The following is a 25,757-nucleotide window of genomic DNA, read 5'->3' as shown; positions in this document are numbered from 1 at the left end:
TTACTTGACATCATAAATGCATATCTGTTGATTTTTTTCTAAATAGCTTCCCTTCCTCTTCCGAATAAATTAAACTTAATAACTAACTGAGTTTTTTTAAATGTTTTTAGTTAACAATAAATAAAAACTATAGAAGTGGCATCTGTTAATAATATTTAATTATTCATTTACAACAAGAACATACACATTCTGGTCTGTGAGCCAAGTGCTCAGCAAGGAGTAGCCACCTAGCATAATGTATCTAAAAGACCTTTTTCATTGTGAGATCTGAATCAAAGCTAATTTGGTTATGATATATAAATAAGAACTCATTGCAATAATTATATTTATGAATAGAATCAATAAAATTTTAAATTTGCTCAATTAAATTTTCTAAGTTACCAGGGAAAATTTTGTAACAAATTTACCAATTGATTTATGTTTTATTATTAGTAAAAAAAAATACAAAATTAATAAACATTGTCCCAATAAAATCACTCTTTTCTTCATATTCCATAGCTGCCAACTTTGGATAATGAGAATTCAGGAGGTTTTTGCGTGGATCCAAATTCCGTACAAAAATACATGTAAAAGGGATCTTTTAAAACATTTTAGGGATTTTTAATTAGTAAAAGGGAAATTTTAGAGGATATTTTCCCGTGGCAAAAACAATGCAAGCCATTGCTAATCATGGTCAACCAGTAGGTTAAAGTTCTTGGGTTAAAAAAAAAAATCTCGCACAAACCAAATAATCTGTCAGGCCCAAAATGGGACATATGGATAAAGCTGATACACGCGATAGTGACACATTTGGATTTCGAAAGGCCAGATCGACGCTTGCTGATTGGCAAATTTTGTGTTTTCTTCTCAAAAATTAAATATTCTTTTGTGATTTGATGAAATGGCGACAATTTACACAACGCTTATGAAGCAGCAGTTTTTTTTCCGAGTAAATTCTTAGGAGAATGATTTTTTCCCAAAATGTAGGGATTTTTTACAATCACGGGCGAAATTCAGGAGATAAAAGAATTTTTTGAGAGTCCAGGAGATAGAGTAGAAATTTGGGAGCTATGATATTCACATTTGTTTTGAAATTTTTAAAATGTAACATAACTGGCTACTGAAATTATTAAATACTTACATCGAGATTAGATGGCCATTTGCTTCTTCTAACCACCACACAAATGAGATTTAAGCAATGGGTAATCTAAGTGATATTGAAATAAAATGTTAATGACATATCGATAAACAATGCAGCTACTAAATAACTAAAAACCTCTATAATGTGAAACCAAGCTAGTGATTAGAAGAAAAAAAATTTTGAGCATGAATCTTGTTATTTTGCACCAGCTGGAAATGTTCAAGAAGTTTTATACATATTGATGTAAGATTTCTGACTTTAAAATTTTGCAATGAGAGCAGCTGGATTATTCTTGAACCCCCAAAGTAAAAACCTCAGTATAACACCTACAACTTTTAGTGCCAAGTTTATAAAGGTCATTGTCAGCATAATTATCACAAACTGGTTATTAACTCTTTAACAACCAGATAGAAAACCTGGGAGGGTCGTGAAAATACCAAGTTTTTTGTGTTCGAAGTGGACTCGTCCAAATTTCGGCCACTTTCCCTCATCCCACCCTTTCTCCATGAGTTTCTATTCATGCCACCCTTTGCATTGACGTTCACCCTTTCATTTCAATGGATTTTTGGGAGATAATTTGTATACTGAAAACACCCCTTTCCTCACAGTATTATCTTTTTGTAAAATGCATTGAGTACCCTTAGTCCATTCTCAGGGAACATTCCAGTACATCAGCTTTTAAAATCCCATTGATAGGGCATTGCAGTTGTCTTTTCCTGCCTCTGACGAGAGCTTTCATCTTCTTCCCCATTGGTGAAAAAAGAGCACCAAAACATACCCATACGCCCTAGCTGGGCCGACTTGAGGCGGTTATGGGCATTAACCTACTCGGCCGATCTGGGCATTATAGAGTTAAGTCTCTCCACTCATGAAACCATTTGTATTTGATCGTAATGGTGACGATATACTAAGGTCTGCCTGCATATGTGTTATGGCAAAAGAACTAAGTCTGGCATATTCAGACACATTGTCTGTAGCCTATACAATTGCTGAGAGCTAATAATCATGAAGTAAATTACTAAGTCAGTTAATTTTTATTTACCCATTTTTTTGTTTGAAAATTTTGAAACATTTCTAGAAAAAGAATATGAAAGAAAACAATTTTCAAGCATAGTTATGCTGCACATTTTTTTTTTCATATAGACCCTAGTTTCCCAACCTTTTTTGTTCCACATACCCCCTTCTTCAGAAATTATTTTCTCCATTGCCCCCAATCTAACCCATAGGATCCTATGTTATACCCTTAGCTTCTATCACCCCCCCCCCCACCCTGGAACATTCCATCGCCCACGTTGGGAATCATTGATATAGACCAAAATTTTATGACTTCTGATTCAAATGGATATCAGGGCTAGCTATAAGAAAACATTTACAAAAAGTAGCTATCTAGTTAAGTAATCAATGAAATTGTGTACACAGCGGTGCCTTGGCTCTAAGGAAGGTAATTCATTCCAGTATCACATTCATTGGTCAAAAAATGCAATTTCCCATAGGTTTCTATGGAAAATTGTTTAATTTATTCCAGGTACTGAAACAAATTAAAGATAATTTTTTAAAACCCCAAAAGTAGCGTTATAAAAAGACAAAAACTGACCAAAAGTTAAAATTAACACCTTCAAAATTGGATAAATGAGAATTTGCAGGAACATGAGAAAATGAAGAATAATAGAAAATCTTATTTTACACCACATACACAACCAACAGCAGCCTGACTCTACTAAAGCTGGTGTTGAAACAACCCAGTTGAGTTCATAGATGTCCCCATCCATTTGTAAATTGGTCAGCTCATTTGTGCGTCTGATACATGCAGATGGAAAATATTACCTCCTAGTATGTCCAGACTGCTAAGAGTCTTGCACTAAAAAAATGTGCTCTAAAACTATATGGGCTCTTTTTACAATTTCTATTAGCTGAATCTTTCATTTTAAATAAAATTTTTCAAAAAAAAGTACAGGTACATTTCAAAAAAGATTCAAAGGCAGACATGAGTTAATCAAGCTAGAGTGACAAACTCTGATGAATGGCACTAAAATTCGGCTCACTCACCACACGCCTGATTTATAATAGTGCATGCATTCACATCAATGAAAATATTCGTTAGCTGAGACAGAGAAATCATGAAAAAAATCTGTTAGCAATAAAATTCATACGATGAGATATCACTGTAGTTTTCACATAGTTTTTTACATGTTTTGTATCCACGTGCATGCATGCACACACATGCACGGACATGCGGCCACAACAAGCAAAATGCCCAATGAGGTGGCTGAGAAAAAGCTGCCCATAACAAATATGGATGTCATATCTTTCTAAAATACAGCAGCCCAATTAAAAATGCAATTATAAAACTATATATTCATGATAAAATATTATACTGTACATTGCCCATAAAAAATATTTACGGTTGTCTTATCCTAAGTATGGATAGCTTCTCAATTTACACCAATATGTTTATTGTATTTCTTTTTAAATGTGTCAATTGTGTTAGAATTTACCACCCCTGGGGATAAGCTATTCCATTTATTAATAACCCCATTAGAGAAAAATTCTCTGCAACACAACCTAGAATTGTCTCTTACCAATAGATACTTGTCTCCCCTTGTCAAAGCAGTCGATCGACGGCATATTAATAATTCATAGTCCATCCTATCCACCTCGTTGAAAATTTTCACTACTTAAATCATATCCCCCCCCCCCCCCGACACAAAATACATAAATGTGTGTATGCTCCGATTTTATTTTTTTTTCTTCTAAAATACATATACATATATGCAAACATATGATAAAAACATATTTTTGAGCTCTAATAAAAAAAAAATTTAGATTTACCTGGAATCTGTTGTTACTCTTCGCCTCAGAAATTTCATTTTGCACACAAGGATCACATAAACCAAGAGCATTAGCAAACTGATTAGGAGATGACATACACCTATTTAAAGCAATCGGAAATAATTTTGATAGGTAGGTAGATATAAAAAAATACGAATCAAATATTAGGTATTAATAATAATATAACATTCTAATATAATAACACTAGTCAACAGCTATTTTGTATCTGACATGTGATACATCAATTTCTGTGGGTTTTTGGATGTAGAATCTGAGTCTGCCCTTAAAAATGCACTGCCATACGTAAGGTTTTTATGTAATTTAAATTTTTAAATATTTTGGTTTATATGAAGGTTTTTGTGTTGCTTGTGCAGCGATTTCGTGTGATGAAATTCATTTATAAAATTAATTCTTTGACTACATTCTAAACTATTTGTAATCACACATAATATACAGTGAGTCTAATTTTGAAAGCAATGAATCATGAATGTCAGAAGAGAGTGAATCAGAAGACATGATCTTCAGAAGAGTGCGACACGAGTGACACATCAATGTGTGTGTTTTTCTACATAAAAGAGCTGATGATAGAAATGGTATAACCCATAGGAGGGTTGACTATTTATTTGTTAATGTAAAATAAGCTTAAAAGCAGTATTATTGCATAATGGTAACACCTTTCAGTGCCCATGGTTTATGCAGTGGACATATTAATGCAATATTGTATTTTTGTATGTTGTGATAGCTGTGTATCTAAGAAATGTGACTTGATAGAGAAAAACTGATTTTTTTACTGAATTCAATACCCCAAAAATTAGGTAAATTCACCTATTTACTAAGCAGATACAGAAAAAAAAGTTTTATTTTGTTGACTAGTGTAATTAGAAAAATTATATCAATCTACTTATATACAATTATAGCACATCACATACATATTAAGTGTTGTACCTCACTTCCACTAGGAAAAGTGAAATACAGTAACGCCTCTGTACTCATTATTATTGTTCCAGAGCTCACGCTGTGTCAAAACCGATGAGTAACAGCATTTTTAAATAAGAAATAACAGTTGAAGCATAAAAGTTCTTAAAAATTTCTATATTTTTATATGGAAAATTGTAAACCAGTGTGCTTATTGTGGAGTAATTGCAATTCAAAATACACACACATACATTAAAAGAAATAATTAGAGACAAGAAATAAAATGTAACTCTTTATAATAGAATTCAAACTTCATGGGTGAATGAACCACTGTAACAAACAGGGGAATCAGATTATGGAATCTTTACTATAAAAATATCACGACAAACTTGATACACACATTCTTTCTTTATATAGGTAGTCAGACCTATGCAAGTGGATGCAGATAAGAAGATAAATTAAGAAGATAAGATTAAAATTTTTTACTGCCCCATCAGAAATGCAGATAATTTTCTAGTGGATAAAACTTTAACTGAATGTGTACTTTCATTCTGAAATTCCTAAGTGAATTTTTTTATTGGTACACCTTTTTGCAGAAAATGTGTAAAAACTGAATTTATAGTAAAAATTCAATTACATGTGAAAGGTTTTATTTGTGCAATTTTGCAATAATTACTGATTAAACAAATTCTATTAAACAATTTCACTGCATTTTGCATGACTTAGTCATGCCAGTCATTCAATCGCTTGAGTGAATATGTTTTTTCAGTCTCAATGTTACCTTCTAACAGAGGTTTGTACCTTTTATAAAATTTTTCAGTCACATGGTTGAAAAATTCGCCTATTACAACTTTTGTATTTGAACATGTTTTTGTCTATGTGTTTCAAAAACATTTAAAAAATTATTAGACTGACATTCTTTCATTTGTCATAGTTTTTTTTCAGTAAGAGATCAATCACTGGTACTTCAGCCCTTAGAAGTAGATTGTTTCCTTGTAAATGGGATGACAAGCTCTAAGGATGTGCCGAGTGATAAGATTTTTTTTCTCATGAAAATGCTGCAGTGACAGCGTTTGACAAGTTTTGAAACCATTGAATACTGTGTATGACTGTAATCACTTTTCTCTCTAAATTCATCAATTTTCTACACATAATTTATTTTAAATGTTTCTTTTGGAAATTTAACATTATCAGTGGTAAGACATTATCCTTTCTCAAAAATTTAAGAATCACATTGTCTCAAGGATACTGTCAAGTAAACAGAATCTTGAGCAATGGTATTTCACCTTATTCTTTCCTGAATGTAAGATTAGGTCCCTAGGTAATTTTTAGGTCCCTAGAATCTAAAAATTGAATAAATTAATACATATAAACAGAAAATGAACGAAACATGATTAGCGCAATAACAATAACTGCAAGAAGGAAGGCGATCTTACTGAATATATGTTGACCATGTCTTTTTAGTTCTTGCAAGAACCTCCCCTATGAAAGATTTTTGCTTTTCAAAATCACGAAACTCATTGCTATGTATAGAAAAAATAATGGAGAGTTATTTCAATGACATTATGGTTTAATTATAAAGCAAAGAGTAGCAACTATATTCTTTTGCTAACAGGTTATTCTATACAATGTTCTCAAAACAAACTTGCCTGATGATGATTAATGACTCCAGCACACAGCATTTTTCGGATGGAAACTGGTTTTCCTCCTTATTCCCCCATGTTTTGGAAAGACTGTACATTTCTTCAAAAGCTGGCTAGAACATATGAAAATTTTACATCATAAAATAAACAGAAAAATAAAACATATAGAATTTTAATTAGCATGACTATTTTCAGAAATGGCACAATCAAACCTGTGCAAAATTTTAGAATTTTAATTAAATAACATAAGTATAAAACAGTGTTTCCCAACTTTTTTAGACCATGCCCCACCAAAGCATATGTGAAATCCTTTTTTCAGGGGCTACTCCCTTCCTCGAATGAAACTTCATAGCTTCATAACAAAGTTGTTTTTTTTTCAAATGTAGGAACCATTAATTTTTGCTTTGTTCCCTTAAATTTTAAAACCAGGAGGTCTTTCCTCTTCCCCAGTTCTGTCTACTTTTACTTAGTCAAAAACAGTGGCTCTCTCTTTCTTTTAATCAGGGTTCCTCTGAGAGACATCAGGGGCATGTGAGCTTGGATGAGAAAACAATTACAAATACAAATACAAATACAAATACAACGCCACAACAGGCAAAATGCCCAACGAGGTGGCTGATAAAAAGATGCCCATAAAACTCATTGTTTTCAAATTGCTATACACAGATAATTTTTAAAGGAGTTTGTGGACTTCATTTTATTGGCAAAGGGGGTCTGTTTATCTTACTACTTCACCAAATACCAAATCTGGCCATATTGCTATATTGCAATTTACTGCCATTAATGAGATGGATTGGAAATGAAGGTGCTGTGTATCGGTGGTCGCCTCAAGTTCAGTAGGGAAAATATCTTATCTACATCCTCCCTCAGATTCGAACCTAGGACCGTGACAGCAACCTTCATGGTGGTAGACAAGCATCTTACCATCATGCCCCTCTGGCCCATTTATCTTACTGGCACAGATTTCAAATGGAACACAAAACATTAAGAACCCTTAGTTAAACCCCTTTCACTGAAAGAGAAAAACAATAGTAAGTCATCAAGATATTTTTTAAAAAAATATTTTTTTTGAACTGATACAAAAAAAGGAAGGGAGCTCGGAAGGTTACTTTAAAGGAAAACTCAAATTGCCCTCCCCCAAAAATCAAATTGCCCCACATTGGGATTCACCGGTATAAAATGAATAATTTCTACAATATGTAATTGTTGAATGTGAAATGAAACTTCCAGGATATTTAAAATCATTGAAGCAAGCATGTAAAATTTTTTAATTACAATGTTCAGTAGTGCATTCGCAAATGAACTGTGAAAAAAAAAAATTATAGCTCTTTTTATTTACCAGAAGTAACTTTGGGTGTTCTTTAGCCATTTTTATAATGCATGCCGAGGCATGCTTTCTCACTATTCTTTCACTTGTAGCACTTGAACTTGTATTTCGATTAGGATATTGAAGAAAAGAAGCATGAAACAGCTGTTGGAAGAAAATAAAATTAATTGAAAGGATAAATAGTCAAAATTCATTCCACAGAAATTATTACACCTAAAAGTGCATTAATTTTTTATGGATCTGACAGGTATGTGTAGTGAAACCCCTATCAACAATTATGTATGGGTCAACCCTGTTTTATGGCTAAATAACAATTTCCCACCAGAAACCCTATTTAAAGTATGCAGTTTGAACCCCTGCTTAACATCCGGTCACAGATACAATTTTCATCATTCATTCCACTGGGTTAGAATACTGCACAGACACAAACCTTCTTCATTCAAACATTTCCTCACCCATAAATTTCCGGTGATAAAGCTGCAGCTTTCCAAAAGTTAATTTTTAGCTCTTGTGGCTGATTCAAAGCCATGGCCAATTTATGAACATTTTTCCCAAACTTCCAGCTACATTAAATTTATATAATAAAAATTTCTGTACCTGTTTTTATTTTTTATTACATTTTATTTTTACTTTGTGATAATGAATAAGAACTCATTTATTCTCATCTGGGCTGTCATTGCCATTGTCACTTTCAAAGAGGATATCTTCAGTTTCGCCCATCTCATTGTTAATGCAACACTTTTTGAAGGATGGGATGTTAATTTCAGTGGAAACAGAATTCCATGCCTCATGTACCCATTAGCACACTAGGCCAATGTCAGATTTCTTCAAGGCACCACTTTTTGTAGTTTCTTTACCATCGGAACTCATCCATTTGATCCACAAATTCCTCAAATAGCCTTTGAAAGGCTTGTTGATGCACACATCTAAAGGCTGTACAATCGTTGACATTATTGGTTTTTTGGGGTTTGAACATATCCCATACCAATAATGCCGGTTTCTGCTTTCTGCGGGGGGAGGGGGGGGGTGTTGATATTTTCTCATCAAAAACTGACCCAAGTATGTATAAGCTGACCCCTTCCCCCCCTTGAGGAACAAATTTTTCCATAAAAAAACTCGGTTTATATACTAGTATATTATTTTTTAACAATATATATCTTTAGGGCCAGTATACTTTCATATTTCATCTTCACTACAAGTTTAAATATTTTTTATCAATAGTTTGTAAATTAAATGAAAATTTCCCCAGCTTTTTTTTCTATATTCGTGACATTTAGAAAACATTGGTTTAAGTCCTACAATACCAGTTGCCACCTATCAAATTTAGTATTGAGAATGTTAAGAAGAATGTAGCGATTACTTGAACTTCCGTTTAAATCAATTAGAATTAATTCACAAATTATATTTACTCTGGAAAAAAGAAGCAAGTGTTTTTTATTCCTTCTCCTGGCTTTTTTTTTTCTTTTTTGAGAAATATATAATTGAAAATTATTTTCACTTCAGCCAGTGCTTAAGTTCAGAGACATCTATTATTTCTGAAAAACACGTTTTCAGCATGCTTGGTGTTTGATCAGTGTTGCAAAACATGTAAAAATGTCTTTCTCCTGGCATTCGGTAACCAGAAGGAAGATTTGATCTGATTATAGGTTACAGGGGGAAAAGGTAAACAAAATCCAAATTTCTTGGTTGCAACATCAAGCTGTAGTAATGTTTCATCTAAAGACTTTGTTTTGAGAATACAACTCATGTTCTAGCAAAACAGGGACAAATTAGAAATCTATTGTCCCCATAAAATTTACAAAAAAGAGCGAGAAACACAAATAAAAGAAGAAATGAAAATGCAATTGATAAAAAAGCATGTTCGTAGTATCAGTACTTGTCTAAGTTGAAAATGCAAAACCAAAATATGTTCAACATGTTGTGAATGTCAAGCATAAATATGAAGTTAAGTTCTGAAATAGACAAACTGCCTTATCAGATTTGCCTATTCCTTAACATAATTAAATTTAAATTAATTTTTCTCTTGATGAATTTTTAACAAGCTTCATTGCTGACTATATTTCATTTATTAGCAGGTAAAGAAGTATCCTTAATAATTTTTTCCTTTTTTTTTTTTTTTTTTTCCCCTATTTTGTGAGAATGACTCATATATGTCTTTACATAGCTTTCCAACCTTTTTGGTGCCTTGCAGTATGTACTGGTGACATCCAGCAGGTCCTGTTCACTTTTTGTGGCTAGATGTTTGGACAATTCAAGCTATTAGAGGTTCTAATACAACTTAGGATGTTAGAGACATTTAGATGCAACATATCTTTAGAACTTTTTAAGTAATCATGATGATATAATATTTTATAAGCAAAGTTGCTCTTTGTATTTTTACTTTTCATGTAAATGTAATACAGACACAAGATGAATGGAACTTACTCGGTTTAATAAAGATGGTGTTAATTCTGGTGCAAGGGTGAGGAAAACAAACATTGCAGATATGCATGACAGTAATGGTGATAGTGACACAGGGTCTTGAATTTGAAACTGAAGAACAAACTTAAAAAGTTCTACTCCATTATTACACAGCTGCAAGAACAATATGAATGCACATAAAATAACTATATAATGAATTAAAACAATAATTTTTGTAATTTTTTTAAATGAAAGCATGCAAAAATTTAACAATTATATTTCAACTAATGTGATAACTATATTAGTCTAAAAATCAAATACCTTGAGTTTATCTTCTGCATACAAACAGCAACAAACACAATCCAAAAATAATGCTATTGTATCCAGCTGATCAGCAAATTTTGCATCTGAATGCCCATCTAAATTCAGATTACAAGAGATGAACAGATTTTTAGTACACAGATTTATTCCAAAGAGAAGTAAAAATATTAAAAAGTGAAATTGATGCAACTACCAATAAATTGATAGGTAGCATAATACACCGAAGAACCAAAAAAACTGGTGCATCTGCCTAATATCGCGTAGGGCCCCCGCGAGCACGCAGAAGTGCCGCAACACGACGTGGCATGGACTCGACTAATGTCTGAAGTAGTGCTGGAGGTAATTGACACCATGAATCCTGCAGGGCTGTCCATAAATCCGTGAGAGTAAGAGGGGGTGGAGATCTCTTCTGAACAGAACGTTGCAAGACATTCCAGATATACCAGATATATTCAATAATGTTCATGTCTGGGGATTTTGGTGGCCAGTTCAAGTGTCTAAAGTCAGAAGAGTGTTCCTGGAGCCACTTTGTAGCAATTCTGGACGTGTGGGGTGTCGCATTGTCCTGCTGAAATTGTCCAAGTCCATCGGAATGCACAATGGACATGAATGGATGCAGGTGATCAGACAGGATGCTTACGTACCTGTCACCTGTCAGAGTCGTATCTAGCCGTATCAGGGATCCCATATCACGCCAACTGCACATGCCCCATACCATCACAGTGCCTCCACCAGCTTGAACAGTCCCCTGTTGACATGTATGGCCCATGGATTCATGAGGTTGTCTCCATACCCGTACACGTCCATCAGCTTGAAGCAATTGGAACCGAGACTCGTCAGACCAGGCAACGTGTTTCCAGTCCCCAACAGTCCAATGTCTGTGTTGTTGGGCCCAGGCGAGGCGTAAAACTTTGTGTAGTGCAGTCATCAAGGGTACACGAGTGGGCCTTCACCTCCGAAAGCCCATATCGATGATGTTTTGTTGAATTGTTCGCACGCTGACACTTGTTGATGGCCCAGCATTGAAATCTGCAGCAATTTGCGGAAGAGTTGCACGTCTGTCACGTTTAATGATTCTCGTCAGTCGTCGTTGGGCCCGTTCTTGCATGATCTTTTTCCGGCTGCAGCGATGTCGTAGATTTAATTTTTTACCGGATTCCCGATATTCACGGTACACTCGTGAAATGGTTGTACGTAAAAATCCAAATTTCATCGCTACCTCGAGGTGCTATGTCCCATCTCTCGTTCGCAGACTATAACACCACGTTGAAACTCACTTAAATCTCGATAACCTGCCATTGTAGCAGCAGTAACCGATCTAACAACTATGCCAGACACTTGTTGTGTTATATAGGCGTTGCCGACCGCAGCGCTGTACTCTGATTGGATCCATATCTCTTTATTTGCATACTCATGCCTGTACCAGTTTTTTTTGGCTCTTCAGTTTAAATGAAAAACACTCACTCTCTTTACCTGAATAAGATTCCAGTAACTCCAGTAGAGTCTTGGCACCGTGTCCAAACATATCAAATGGTTTCAATCTTGTACATAATTTAAAAATTGGAACAGCTTCCGATCGAAACTCTGAAATTCCAAAAAAATTAAAATGACTTATTTTGTTTTAAAATAAAATATATAATGAACAGAGATATATATGACGGGGTGGAAACTGTGTTGACAATTCCAAAAATTAATGGACCGACACTACTCTCCCCAGATTTTGCAACATAAACTATTCTGTGATTATTACCATCCACGATAGCTAGAGGTGTGCTCTGTTTATGTGAGTAAAGCAAATGTATGAACAGCAGTTTTTTTCAAAGAAATTTTTCATTGATGAATTAGAAAATTTGAATTGCTGAAATTTGAATCATCTATTACAGTGATGAATCAATCCAATGTTACCATGCATTCCCACAATGAATGGAAAAAGATCCAGAATGCTTTGACAGATTACCAGCCGATGAATCAATTGTAATTCAGACATTATGATAAACATAAAACTGCAGCCCCGCATATGATTGATTTAGCAACTCACAGCTTCCAAAGAAATTTTGAGTATATGTTTCGTCAAAGAAGTAAATGTGAGCTGGCAAGACCATTAAAAATTGGCTCTCAGAAAATCATCTACAACATGTCTATGAAGTTAGAATATAACTGAAATAGATGTATAGAAAATGTGAAATCACTATTTCAGAAAAAAGTACACCCATGTCAAACCACTCAATGAAACCTGAAATGTATTGTCATTTCATCTGGTTTACAGAAAAATGGCCCCTAACATATTGCCACCAGAACGTTTTGTCTCCTGTAAATAGTAAAATGTTGAGGCTGCCACTCCACTTATGACAGCAGTTTCTAATCACTCCTAATGTTATTTAACAATCGTAATGTGGTTGATTAGAGGCATAGCATGCAAATTTCAAGGTTTGATCATAATTTGTATTTACTTTATTAAACCAAAATAAATTGGAATTCTTTGAAAATTTGGTGTGTTATTAACATTTTTACAGATTAATACTTTCAACAGGAAGTAAAATATGCTAGGGGTAAAATGTGTTGGGCAATTTTTTCTAGATCCCATTTGATTCCTTATAAATTCATACAAAAATACATGCTTTGAAAGTTTATAGAATTCAGGGAAATAAAAACATTGAAAACTCCCAAAATGTAACTAGAAACTATTCATTAAATAAAACCTTACATCCTCAATTATAAAGCACCCTAGGATAAATATACCTTATGCATGTATCACCTGAAGTCTATTACTGCCTAATTTTATCTACCCTATTTGCTTTTTTTATAGTTGAAGAAAGAATCAAGTATTTTTCAATGGGGAAATAAATTGTTAATAGAAAGAACTGAAGGTTTTCGCTTTCAACCCACAGGTTTTTTTCAGCCGATCAAAATATTTCCATTAATTCAGAATACAGTCACACCTGTTTTTACAACAAAGTTGAAAAAAAACAGTGAAACAGTTCGTTATATGCAAACTTCATTATATTTGTACCGGCCAGAAAAATAATGCATATAAACAAAATAAAACATACCATATATACTCATGTATAAGCTGACCCCCCACTTCAGGGGACCACCAAAAACTGCAATAAATTTAAAAACCATGTATAAGCTGACCCCAAAAAATTTGTGCATTTCAAAGAAAAAAAATTCTTATATTTTCATGCAAAATGAATAGTTTACGGAAATTTACAATAGAAAATTATTCAAACTTTTTAATCTGTTTCTCCTGATGCTCGAAGCTCATCGCAATCCATCAGATCATCATAGGGTGCAGCATCTCCGTTTTATCTTCATCTGGGCTGTCATCGCCATTGTCATTTTCAAAGAGGATATCATCTTCAGTTCCATCCATCTCATTGCTGATGCAACACTTTTTGAAGGATCGGATGATAATTTTGGTGGAAACAGAATTCCATGCCTCATGTACCCATTAGCACACTAGGCCAATGTCAGGTTTCTTCAAGGCACCACTTTTTGTAGTTTTTTTATCATCGGAACTCATCCATTTGATCCACAAATTCCTCAAATAGTCTTTGAAAGGCTTGTTGATGCTCACATCTAAAGGCTGTACAATCGACGTTATTCCACCTGGTATCAAAGACAATGATGTTTTCGTTTCTTTGCCTTGGCTTTGACATTATCAGTTCTATGGGGTTTGAACATATCCCAATAATGCCGGTTTCTTGAACACCGCTACAAAAATGACTAATGATTGTGGGGATTGATATTTTCTTGTCAAAAACTGACCCAAGTATAAGCTGACCCCCCCCCCCCCCTTCCCACTTGAGGAACAAATTTTTCCACAAAAAAACTCAGCTTATACACGAGTATATACAGTAATTTACATGCAAAGACACACAACTTTTGATAATCTAAGAATTTTAAAATAAATATAGATTAAAATAAAATCATTCAAAAAGTAAAAAATTTAATTTAAAAATCGTACGTAATTACATCAGCACACATCAATGACAATATGTGTCGATCGTTGTTTGTTTTTTTCTCAATATGATTGTAGATGTCAAATGCTTTTCCACTTCATCTAATGCTGGAACAGCTATACCTCGCAAAATAATTTCTACAATTTTCCAAACTCAGAATTTATTCCAACAGCTTCATCACTTGAAATCGTATCATTTTTATTTTGGATTTCATCAACAACAACCAACGCTTGCGTCTGTCATCTGGGTTTCCAGAACAACTGGATTCATCAACATTTACATAATCTTGAAAAGAAAATTCAGGAGCAATCACTCTTTTTTTCGTTAGGTGAATCCAAGTTCCATCATCATCTTCATTTTCGTGAATGGCAGAACTATGAACACTCGATTGATTTTCACCATTTCCATGAATATTTTGCCTGAAATCCTCATGCCTCCAACAATTCTGAATGATAACTTCTGAAACATTCTAAGCATTAGCTAACATAAGACAAGCTTGTCGCACATCAATTATTGCTTCTTCGTCTTCCTCCACACTAATTAAAACTTTCTGGAGTACACTTCTTCTGTACATTACTTTCAGGTTCTTTATTATGCCTTGATCCAGAGGCTGTAACTTACCATTTGAATCCGTGGCAGACGATGTACAGTGATCGATTTCAAAATCACCTTGGTGTTGCGAGACAGTCTATTAAAAGCAAAATCTTTCATTTCTTAAGGCTCATCTCATTGAATTCCCTCAACCATTCAGAAAAAATCTCAGAAGTCATTCATGCTTTTTTGTTTGCTGTGTATGATGCAGGAAGTTTTGCTCTCTTTATTAAGCATCGTGGAATTATAGATTTTCCTATGACGAGAATCTTTTATCACTGTCATCCACGTTCGTACATGTCATAGCAGATAGACAAAGTTTGGAATTTTTACGACTGCTGCGTTCTTCTCCCTTGAAAGCCATTTTTTTTGGGGGAGCAACTGATAAAATACTTGTCTCATCTGCATTATATACATCTGCAGATTTGTAACAGGAAATAAGTCTTTTACTGGTTTTTAAGCATTTCTCAACAGCTTCATTGTCAATCGAAGCACTTTCACCAGAAATTAATTTAAATGTGATGCCATGGGGATCTTTAAATCTTTGTAACCATCCATCATTTACATTAAAATCATTTTTACCTTATAAGCATGCTAAATGTAACGCTTTTCCTTTCAGCAAGGGGCCGGTCACAGGAATATTTTTCTGTCTCACTTCTTCAAACCATTTGAAAAGAGCTGCTTCTAAATCAGTATGAGCTCCTTCTCTGAATCTCTTCTTGGAAATGTTCTCAGCTCACCATATGTGGAAACTTTCTTTTTAATTTCTCTTTTGTTTACAAAATTATAGATAGTGAACTTGAAGGAATGCCGGATTTCTTCAAACCTCGCTTTTATTCCATTTTCTGCTCTCAACCAACTAGTTAGCATTTTCAACTTGGACATTTTCAAAAATGAACTCACACACGATAACACTACCATGTCAGAATCTAGCTGCCTAGTGATACAAGTGCATGAAAGGTGTTGTTAGATTGTTGAATATAAAAAGCTTCATTTTTTCTTTCTCATAAGATTTTCTGCTGGCAAAATAGGATTTGAAAAAAAAAAAAAAAAAAAGGAAAGAAAGAGGATAAAACAGTATTCAAAAACACCCTAATAGAATGCCTTCCAAGGTATAAACAAGAGGCATTTAATCAGTTGCAGCTATGCATTGTAGAATGGTCTACCAATAAGAAGATTTGGATAAGATTACAAAGAAATTTGGGAAAGCTTGTGCTTGAAAACTGGTTGAAAATTTGTTATAGGCATACTCTGCTGAAATTAGTGTTTGTTATAAGCAATCAAAATAACACAAATAAACACTTCGAAATTCTCGGAACATGGAAAAACTTTGTTATAAGTGAAAATTCATAATATCCATGTTCATTATAAATAAGTTTGACTGTATTTCAAAATATTCGGCCAGAATTTTGTCAAAAGATAATATTCTTACTTATGTAAAAGTTGTTTAAATCCTCATCAAAATCGAATTCAAGTCGTGCATATTCCGATGTAGACGAACTATCAGATAAATTTCCAGGCTGAAGATAAAGGACAAAAAGATCACAAAAATTATTCTTGTTTGTACATTTGTATCACAAATATTTTGTATAACAAATGATTCAATTTTTTTGTACACTTCAAACATAAATGGTTAACATTGTTATTTCAATGAAGCCAAAATAATAAAATATTACACTACCTTTGTCATCTTTTCAAGAATCGCACAAGTAATGTCCAGCAAAATATTAGAAATATTTGAATTAGTAGAAATGATTGAGTGGTTCAAGAAACATAGCCATAGACTCACTGTAGTTTCACAAAGAACCTGGGAAATAAAGCAACAAACCCTGTTCAAGCATTGCTTTTACAGTAGTTGATTTTTTCTCACACATTTATCTGCTATAATTCATTCTTTTCTAGCAGATATCAATCGGTCACTCAATTTATATGACATGTATGAAACCATACTATTCCTGAAAGGTTTAGCATGGTTTTTAAGAACTTAACAAATTTTTATTTTCAAGTCAAATATTTATATGTAATTATTTTTTTCCCTTCGAAAAAGGTAACTTATAATAATCTTATAAACTACAACATATCACCTAAACTAACTTGCTGATATTGTATCAATGCACAGGCGGAGATAGACTTCAAAGTGTGGGGGGTCACGATGATGATGTCAATTTATATATACATATATATGCCCCCCCCCCCTGTATCTCTGCCCATGTATCAATGTGGTTCCATTATATTTTATCTCAATTAATTAAAAGTTTCATTGTTAGTTTTTTTATTAGCACTACTTGTCTTTCAAAGGTACAGCAGAATTTTAAAAAATTGGCTGAACTCAAAAAATAAAGCCTCAGAAATGATTGACAGATTATTTTAGTTGAGTTATGTGGAATATATTTGATTTCTCCTAATGCAGCTGCTATTACTTAACCATACATGCCCCTTGTACACATTCCTTTGCATAATTTATAATGAATTGTTACATGTGGGAACGTCCTGTGTGTGTACATACACATGACCCTAACATATTCATGTTGTTAGAGTTGATTGGTTCATTTTATACTGGTGCTGACATCTGTCTTCCACATTTTTAAATAAAAACTTTCTTTTTTAACGTAACGTAACTGCAAATATCTACATCTTAAGACCCCTACACCTACAAATTGTTTCTTATTTCTCAGTAGATTTGAGGTAAACTTCTGTTGAGGAAGGAAAAAGTACATAGTAAGAATGAATAAATAGTTCTATTGAATATTTACAATTAACTGAATACTATGAAATTACCAAACTGGGATGCCTTGTGAAGGTCAGTATGATGTTCAAATATGTTTTCAATGTTGATGGCTCTTTTGAATCATTTTCATCAGTCTGCATTTAAAAAAAAATAATTACCAAATAATAAGCAAGAAACAAAAATAAAATAAATTCAAAAGTACATAAAAAATTAACACAAAGGAATAAAATGTAGCCCTCTTATAACAAAAAGTTTGCAACAAGGTATTCTCATAAATGAACCTCCCCCCCTCCCCCCACGATATAAATCAAATTAGTCTTAGTCTTTATTCAGCTACTTTCTCCCCCACATCATTTATTGAAACAGAGATAGTTTTGAATATAGAGTTCTAAATAGATTTTTATTTCTTTTTGGCACATATAAAAAAAAACTGTTGTTTAATCATTCTAAGAAATGAAAAAAAAAACTAACTTATGCAGTGATATTTTCAGAGCGATATTTTATATAAAACCATGGAATTTTTATAGCATTTCAAGCTATCATAATAGATGACAAATGACATACCCACAAAGACGCCAGTTGTATGCCTAAATTGACTAGTACCTCACACAACCTTTTTAAAAACAAGTAGTTTTCTTCATTTCCAAAACCAGAAGAAGCAGAGCTGTAAAATTTTCATCAAAATTAATTATATATTTGAACTAGTAAAAGTATATAAATAAAAATTAAATCTAAATTTTAACCATGGCAATGATAAACGAATGTGATAACAAAGAAAAAGAATGTTCTCAATATTTTTGGAAATGTGGATAGTTTAGAAATAAAATGGGAAAACAATCTTCATTTAGTATGACAAACATACAATAAGTGTAGAGAAATATCAAACCTTAATGAAAAAAAAAAGAAAAAAAAAATATATGATATATATATATATATATATATATATTTTTTTTTCATAATAAGATAGTGATATCTATATATGTACTTCAGCTTACAAATTTTTCACCTAACAAAGATTTTCTTTGTTTGATTTCTCTGTCTTGGCTAAAGAATGCAGATTCTGCTAATGAACATTTTAGTTGATACTCTTCGTAATTGTATAGAACTTTATTCGCTAACATGAGGCAGCAATGTTGTGAACTGAATTTTAGCTCTAATCATTTTCCAAATTACTGTCACGTGTGTGTAAGCCAGATTAATTCATGTCTACCTTATAATCTTTATTCAAATATATCCTCCCAACTTCTCTTCCTGAATGTTTTTGAATCATTTCATGTAAAATGATTCAGCTAAGAGTTCATGTTTTCAGAGCACACTTTCTTTCAGTGCAAGACTCTTTAGGTATCAAACTCAACAGTCTGAGCATTCTAGGAGCTGCATGTATCACACACAAAGCTTTTGCAGACCAAATCACAAATTAATGGGGACATTCACAAACTCAACTGGGTTGTGTATGTCAGTTGCACACATTACTGTAAAATAAAAAGATCTTTGGCATCTAATCTTCTTGTAAATTCTTATTTATCTGATTTCGAAACTTAATTTTAGCTTTCAATTAGCATTTGTCTTTTTCATAGCACTCCTTGGTATTCTCTCTATGAAGCTTATCTTCAAATTTTGGGCCTTTTCTGAAACAATTCAAATGATTTTCTTTGGAAACCTATGGGAAATCATGTTTTGGCTAACAAACGTGATTCCGGAATGAATTATCTTTGTTAGCCAAGGTATCACGGTATATCCTGCTCAGTTACCCAATATGCAGTGATATTGACATACAAGATTTCATTAATGTTAAATTTTGATCAATTTTAAGTTATCCATTAAGCAATTTTAAAATGTCTAATAGTTGATACTGTGAAACTTAGTTGCATCAGATTCAAGCAATAAATTTTTGAATAAATACATTTCCAGTCACAAAAAACCTTGAAAGATAAAAAAAACAGGACCCAGTTGAAAAACTAAAAATTTTAAACTGCATATAAAAATTATAAAAATTTCATAGAAAATTTAGGAAATTATGAGCTTTAATAATCTAGAACTGATGAGATACGAAATCTGAAAACTTGCGGTGAAATATAATTTCTGTTCTGGGAAAAGACACTCATAAATAATATAGACCAGGAGTTCTTAATTTTTTGTGTTCCAGGAACCCACTATGCTAATGAAATGAAGGCCACAGACCCCTTTAAGAAAACACTATTTAGTACATATCAATGTAAAAAAATGAGTTGATAATTTTCTCATCAAAGTAGTTATCTGACCTCTAAAATCAATTTATGGTCCCCTGGTTATGAACCACTGTCCTGTCATATGAATTTTATCAATATCATATGAAGCAAAAACAGTCAATTTTGTTAATGAAATTCAAAGTTTTTCTCTCTCACAAATAATAGTATTATATAATAAGTAATAACCATGCAGAAGAAAGAAATATGTTCATTGCATCATCACTGAACAGTGTGAGAAGTGGAGTTCTATCATCAACTTTTCCCTTGAAAAGAAAAGACAAAAATCAAAACCATATTTATTCATAAAAAATAATTTTTGTATTGAATACAACTACAGTTATACATCTAATTATAATCATCTTTCTTTTGTTACTTCAATTCAAAAACTTGCATAAGCATATGCATGTTCAGAGAGAGGCAGGAAATATTCTTTCCTCAAATATTATACTAATAAAAGTTCTCACTCATTATTCATCCAACCAATGAGAATTTTTCAATCAAGTTACTATTAACGTGCCAAGAATTTCATGCAGAAGCTTATAGTGATTCAAACACCACCATGAAATGAGCTTAAAATTTTAACTTCATACAAAAAAAAAGATCTTGACACTTGGTGTATAAACACATTTACATTTTTTTTTTGTAATATTCCCTGATATGTCATAAGAGTAGTAACCTAAAACAGTGTAAAATAAAATTTACAAAATTAAATATTGAAAAGTACATGGCGTTTAATTGCAATACTTTGCATGGTACATTACCTTCCTCGTGACTATCTGCAGGAGGCATTCAACTGCTGCTAAACGCATTGCTGGATCACCAAGTAACTTACACAGAATCTGCATTAGCATATTGTCTTGTGCTGCAATATGAATCCACGGTACCCATTCCAAATAGCCATAAAATGTCTTCAGAACAGTGTTGGATAAGTAACAATGAACTAAAGCCTTATAATAAGAATGAATGAAATCTGTTGTAGAGTTGAAGAGTAAGTTTGAAGCAAACATACAAAATCATATAGAAACATCCTCTCCACTTGTCAATAAAAGATTTATCGAAAGACTGGTTATTTGTGGGGCAGTGATTAATTTTCTTCCTTGTAATCTTTATCTCCACAAATAACCAGTCTTTTGATGAATCTTGTACACAAAATCGTTTTCTAAAATTTGTAATGGATATGAATGAAACATAAAATATACTTAAAATATACTTCATAATGATCATATTTATTGTGAATTGATATAATTCCATTTTATGCATGATAAAAAATTATAAAATAACAGAAACATGAAGAAAAAAAAAACCAATAACAGAAACATGAAGAAAAAAAACCAATAACATTTATTGAAAGTACAAAATTAGTCTTCTATATGATAAAATTTTGCAAAAACACCCATACAATAATACCTCATTTTTTGTTCACAGATTATTTCTGCACAAAACTTGTCTCGGTTATTGCCGGTTGCCTCGGATTTTGTTGCCATGCCCACTTGACCTTGATGCTAATTTTTGTTCTCCTGCTCAGTGTGCCGTTATTTCTCGTTGTGTGAGCATCACCCCATGCATCTAGCCAAACAATTCCGTGGGACCAAAGAAAGTTTCCGATTCTGAACAGCAGGTTTTTTTTAATACTCATCGAGAGGTTGGTAACCCCTTGATGTGGAACTCCCTGTGGTAGCAATCTTTTTCAGTGGTCATGTTGCCATATCTGTTGTACCCCTGAGTCAGGAAAGTTTCTGACAAGGATGAACCGGGTATGGAACTTGTGACACTTCTAAACATCCTTTGGTACTTCAGGCAAGTATCTTATCTGCCTGGGCTACCGTGCCCTCCGCAAAATATTTCGTCCCATTTTTGTAATTGCCACATAATTTCAGATTTATCAAATAAAATGTCATTGGTCATTAGTAAATCTGTGCATTATTTATCCAAATTCCTCCATGAAACTGTTCAACCATTTTTACCAGTCCACAGCTGTAAAAGGTTGAAGAACAATAAATTATAGGATGAAATAGCTATAAATATATTTCCTTACCTTTTGCTTGTTTACCTCTCCAACAGAATCTTTCTACAATAATAAAATAAATTCAGTTATTAGGTATTTTTTACAATAAAGTTTTTGTAATGAAAATTAAAACTTGTTCACATGTCCGAGTTATCAATATTTTAGAGTTTGTTCCAAGAGCAATGACCATGTGCTGTTGGGTTGAGCAACCAACACTTTTTCACAGAAAGAAAAATACTGTAATAAGTTGTTTTAATTTAAAAAAAATATTTCATTTGGAAAATCTATCAAAGAATGGTTTAAATCTATTCAAACATCAAATGAAATGAGCACAAGATCAAGAACTGCATCAAAAATTATCTTCACTGAAGCAATAATTGCATCCCACAAGCAACTACCAGGCACAATTAAATTCAATGCAGTGAGCATGAGGAAATTACTGTATTTTACAAGCAACCCTGACTTTCTAGCCTTTGTGAATATACATATGCAAGCAATGTATGAAGACAAAAAAATGTTTTTCCATCATCTTCTTGATCTCTCAATCATCTTTGCTCATTCATACATATATTTTTTTTATCGAAAAATTCTGAATACAATAATCTCAGCGCTTTGATATAATGGGTTTTATATTAAATATTATAATAGGTAATTTTATATGAAATAAAAAATATTTATAACTAGCTATAATACCCAGCGCTGCCCGGATTTTCTTCAATGAGGCTTTTAGGATCATGTGATTTTCCCCTTCTTTCTTTGAGGGACATACAAACCGTGTCTAAGCTAACCAATATGACGACTTCCTGCACGACTCATGAAAGAAACAATTCTAGATTTAAAGAAACTTAGAAATGAATATTTTTTTTCCCTTTTTTAAGGGGCCCTGGGCATTTCGATTCTTCCTCCCTTGAACTTCAAGTTATCCATCTGCCTATTTCAGCTTCCAAAAATGCTTCATTAAAGCTGTGAAATTTTTTCGAAGTACTTTTTATGGGCCCATAATTAATTTTAAAAAACCTAAACCACATGTGTATTTATGCAGTTAAATATTAAAAGACAATATGGAGACATTAATCTTGATGCTTGAGAAGATATAAATAAAAAGTTGAAATCAATGTTATTGCATGGATATTCAACTCAAAAGTAGGTCTGGCTAATTGCTTAAAATTTAATTGTCTGCGCTTCGTATCTCTAAGGAAACTCGATATTTCAAAAATCGAGAATTCAATTAATAATTTTTTAAATTATTGATGTGGTGGAAAACACCCACTAAATTTCGCATTTCTACAGTAGAATTGACAATTTCAGCAGATTTCTATGGGGATCATCCTGTGCCAGACCCTCAAAGTGATGCTGATGATTATTCTGACGCCTATTCAAAAAGCCTTGTTATTGGGAAGATTGAAAAAGTGGCAAACCATTATAAAGGCATAAACTATTATACACATACTGGCAGCATTAAAGAAGTGACAAACAATTGTAAAGGCATATACACGTCTGAAATGTATTGCTAGGGAACCCCGTAACCAAAGTAAACGTTCCAAAAGTGATTGTTGAGGCCCGACAGTTTTTTTTGCCCATTTGGGGCATTTGTCCTGCTATGACAAAATTTTAAAGTAGCCTATCATTCAAGTCGGGTCCCATTTGGTATATACGCAAAATTTGGCGACGATCGACCTAAAATTGTAGATTTGTATAGAGAACACACACACAGAAAATCAATTTTATATATACAGATCAGATAAAATTTATTACATTAACTTTTTTGCAGTTAATAAACATATAATTCTTCAACCTTCTGAAAGAGTCTATTATAGGGTGACTTATCTTAGGTCACCAGGTTGTAAGATTTTATTTTTTAAAAATATTTTTGAGATGGTCAATCTATTTGAGTCATTATCAATTAAGCGCAAATTTATTTTAAAAAATTTGGATATGAATTTTCATATTTATATAATAGTTTTATATTTATGTAGTCAGTAAAGATTGTGCTTCATATATTTTGATTGTACAATGACATTAAGTAATATTTTATTATTCATACAAAATTTATAAATTATTTACCAATATAATATTTACACAAAAAAAACAATATTTTTTTAAGAATCATAATAAAACACATTGCACTCGATTGCAGATCAGCCTGTTCCTGTGGGTTTCATGTTAAACCATGGCAAAATAAAAAATTTTAAAACAACAAGATTACAAATATATTAAAATAGATGCAGTTTCCATGGGTGATATTTTTGTTCACTGTGATGTTATTGTGGCGATGTTTTGATTCAATACGTGTACACGCTTTTCAAATAAGATTAATCAGAATTATTTTTCTCAAATTTTTGTCCGCAACACCCAGATTTGGTAAAATATAACAAAAATAATTTTTTCACAATACTGTATCCTAAACACAGTAAATCAGGACTTGACAAATAAAAAAATGAAAAAATGTTAAGGTGCAAGACAACATTTTCAGGAGCAGCATGTTTTTTGCTTTGCAAAAGTTGTCATAAATAAGGTTTTGATTTTTCCGGATCTCAAGCTGAAAGACATACTGCAATAAAATCATAAAATTTTTGTCATCCCAATGGCTGATTCAGCAATCATAAACAGTACATTTGGGTAACATGGAATAAAAAATTTTTTATTTTTTATTTTTTTTATTCCAATTTGAAACATGGTAGAAACCTGAAACCTATATTTTATAAATTTGGTTTCTTGTGTATCATATGTAAAAATAAATATTATAACTAAGATGAAATGCATTAAAAAAACTCGTTTTGAAAGGGTAATATGGAATAGGAGGTTCAAAATGAAGAAAATTAATTCGAATTGATCAAAAACGAGATTTAACGAGTCTATGAAAATGAAAAATAAAATTTCATAGTTTGTTTATATAGTTGCTGATGCAGTGTTGTCATAGTCTATTTACAAGGGTTACAAATGCAATCTATTTTGGCACAAGGTGGCAGTCAAGGTGGACCTCCGCAGAGGACAGGACACACATTATTTCTAGACCTTCCCTCTTCTTACTAAACTTTTCATCTTGAAAAGATACTCAAGTCCAACTCAGATAATACCGAGTAGCAAAAAATAACTGCATACAACATTTTTTCCAAATAATCTTTTATTAATTAAAATTTAAAAAAAACTGACCATTCGTAACACAAACATATACATTTGTTTGTTATACAATTACATTCAAAGTAGCTGCCTTTGGCTGCGATACAATGCTTCAAACGCTTTGTAAAATTTAGAGCTATACACCATCAGTAAGTTGTTGACACTTTCGGAATTCATAAGCCATCAGTCCCAGTTCTGCTACCAAACATACAGATTCCTGATTAATTCCTGATAATGCTCGTTTTATGGGCAATCTTTCTCATTGAGACTTGCATTTCAAACGACCCTTTTTTCTGATGAGCTGGAGTTCCTAGTTGTGTTGACAGAGCGTTTTTTTCCATGATTTAGACGGTCAATTTCATGACCCAACACCTTAAATAACAATTCCCTTGAGACAAGTGAACAGGCAATACCAAGTGATTTTGCAATTTTGTTTGCTGTTCTGATACAAAGCAATGATTATTGCAGTACTGTTCCTTGACATTTTTGTCAAAATAAAACGCACAGAAAGTTAAGACAGGACCAGACCAGAATTAAACATTTTCGTTGGTATCTAGCTTTCAACAGG

The 25,757-nt window shown here is 32.7% G+C and overlaps 1 protein-coding gene across 2 annotated transcripts in view; it reads right to left on the bottom strand.

The window, feature by feature from the left end:
• Ranbp21 (exportin-5-like protein Ranbp21) overlaps positions 1 to 25,757 on the bottom strand; it is a 63,196-nt gene that overhangs the window by 23,474 nt on the left and 13,965 nt on the right. For both annotated transcript variants that reach the window (XM_089245780.1, XM_089245772.1), the window contains exons 6-20: positions 22,100 to 22,132; positions 20,826 to 21,011; positions 20,251 to 20,327; positions 18,401 to 18,500; positions 17,887 to 17,970; positions 16,790 to 16,915; positions 16,541 to 16,628; positions 12,029 to 12,139; positions 10,556 to 10,653; positions 10,259 to 10,408; positions 7,847 to 7,978; positions 6,514 to 6,620; positions 6,301 to 6,387; positions 3,950 to 4,049; positions 1,121 to 1,186 (exon numbers count right to left, since the gene is read on the bottom strand). In XM_089245780.1, coding sequence (XP_089101906.1) covers positions 1,121 to 1,186; positions 3,950 to 4,049; positions 6,301 to 6,387; positions 6,514 to 6,620; positions 7,847 to 7,978; positions 10,259 to 10,408; positions 10,556 to 10,653; positions 12,029 to 12,139; positions 16,541 to 16,628; positions 16,790 to 16,915; positions 17,887 to 17,970; positions 18,401 to 18,500; positions 20,251 to 20,327; positions 20,826 to 21,011; positions 22,100 to 22,132 — 1,545 coding nt within the window. The remainder of the gene's footprint in view (positions 1 to 1,120; positions 1,187 to 3,949; positions 4,050 to 6,300; positions 6,388 to 6,513; positions 6,621 to 7,846; positions 7,979 to 10,258; positions 10,409 to 10,555; positions 10,654 to 12,028; positions 12,140 to 16,540; positions 16,629 to 16,789; positions 16,916 to 17,886; positions 17,971 to 18,400; positions 18,501 to 20,250; positions 20,328 to 20,825; positions 21,012 to 22,099; positions 22,133 to 25,757) is intronic.

This window comes from Pholcus phalangioides, unplaced genomic scaffold, assembly GCF_987345545.1.
Source record: "Pholcus phalangioides strain wild (caught in Gottingen) unplaced genomic scaffold, Ppha-v1.0 ptg000003l_1, whole genome shotgun sequence".
NCBI lineage: Eukaryota > Metazoa > Arthropoda > Arachnida > Araneae > Pholcidae > Pholcus > Pholcus phalangioides.
Note: the sequence above shows the minus strand (reverse complement) of the source record. Positions and strands in the feature narration are given on the sequence as shown.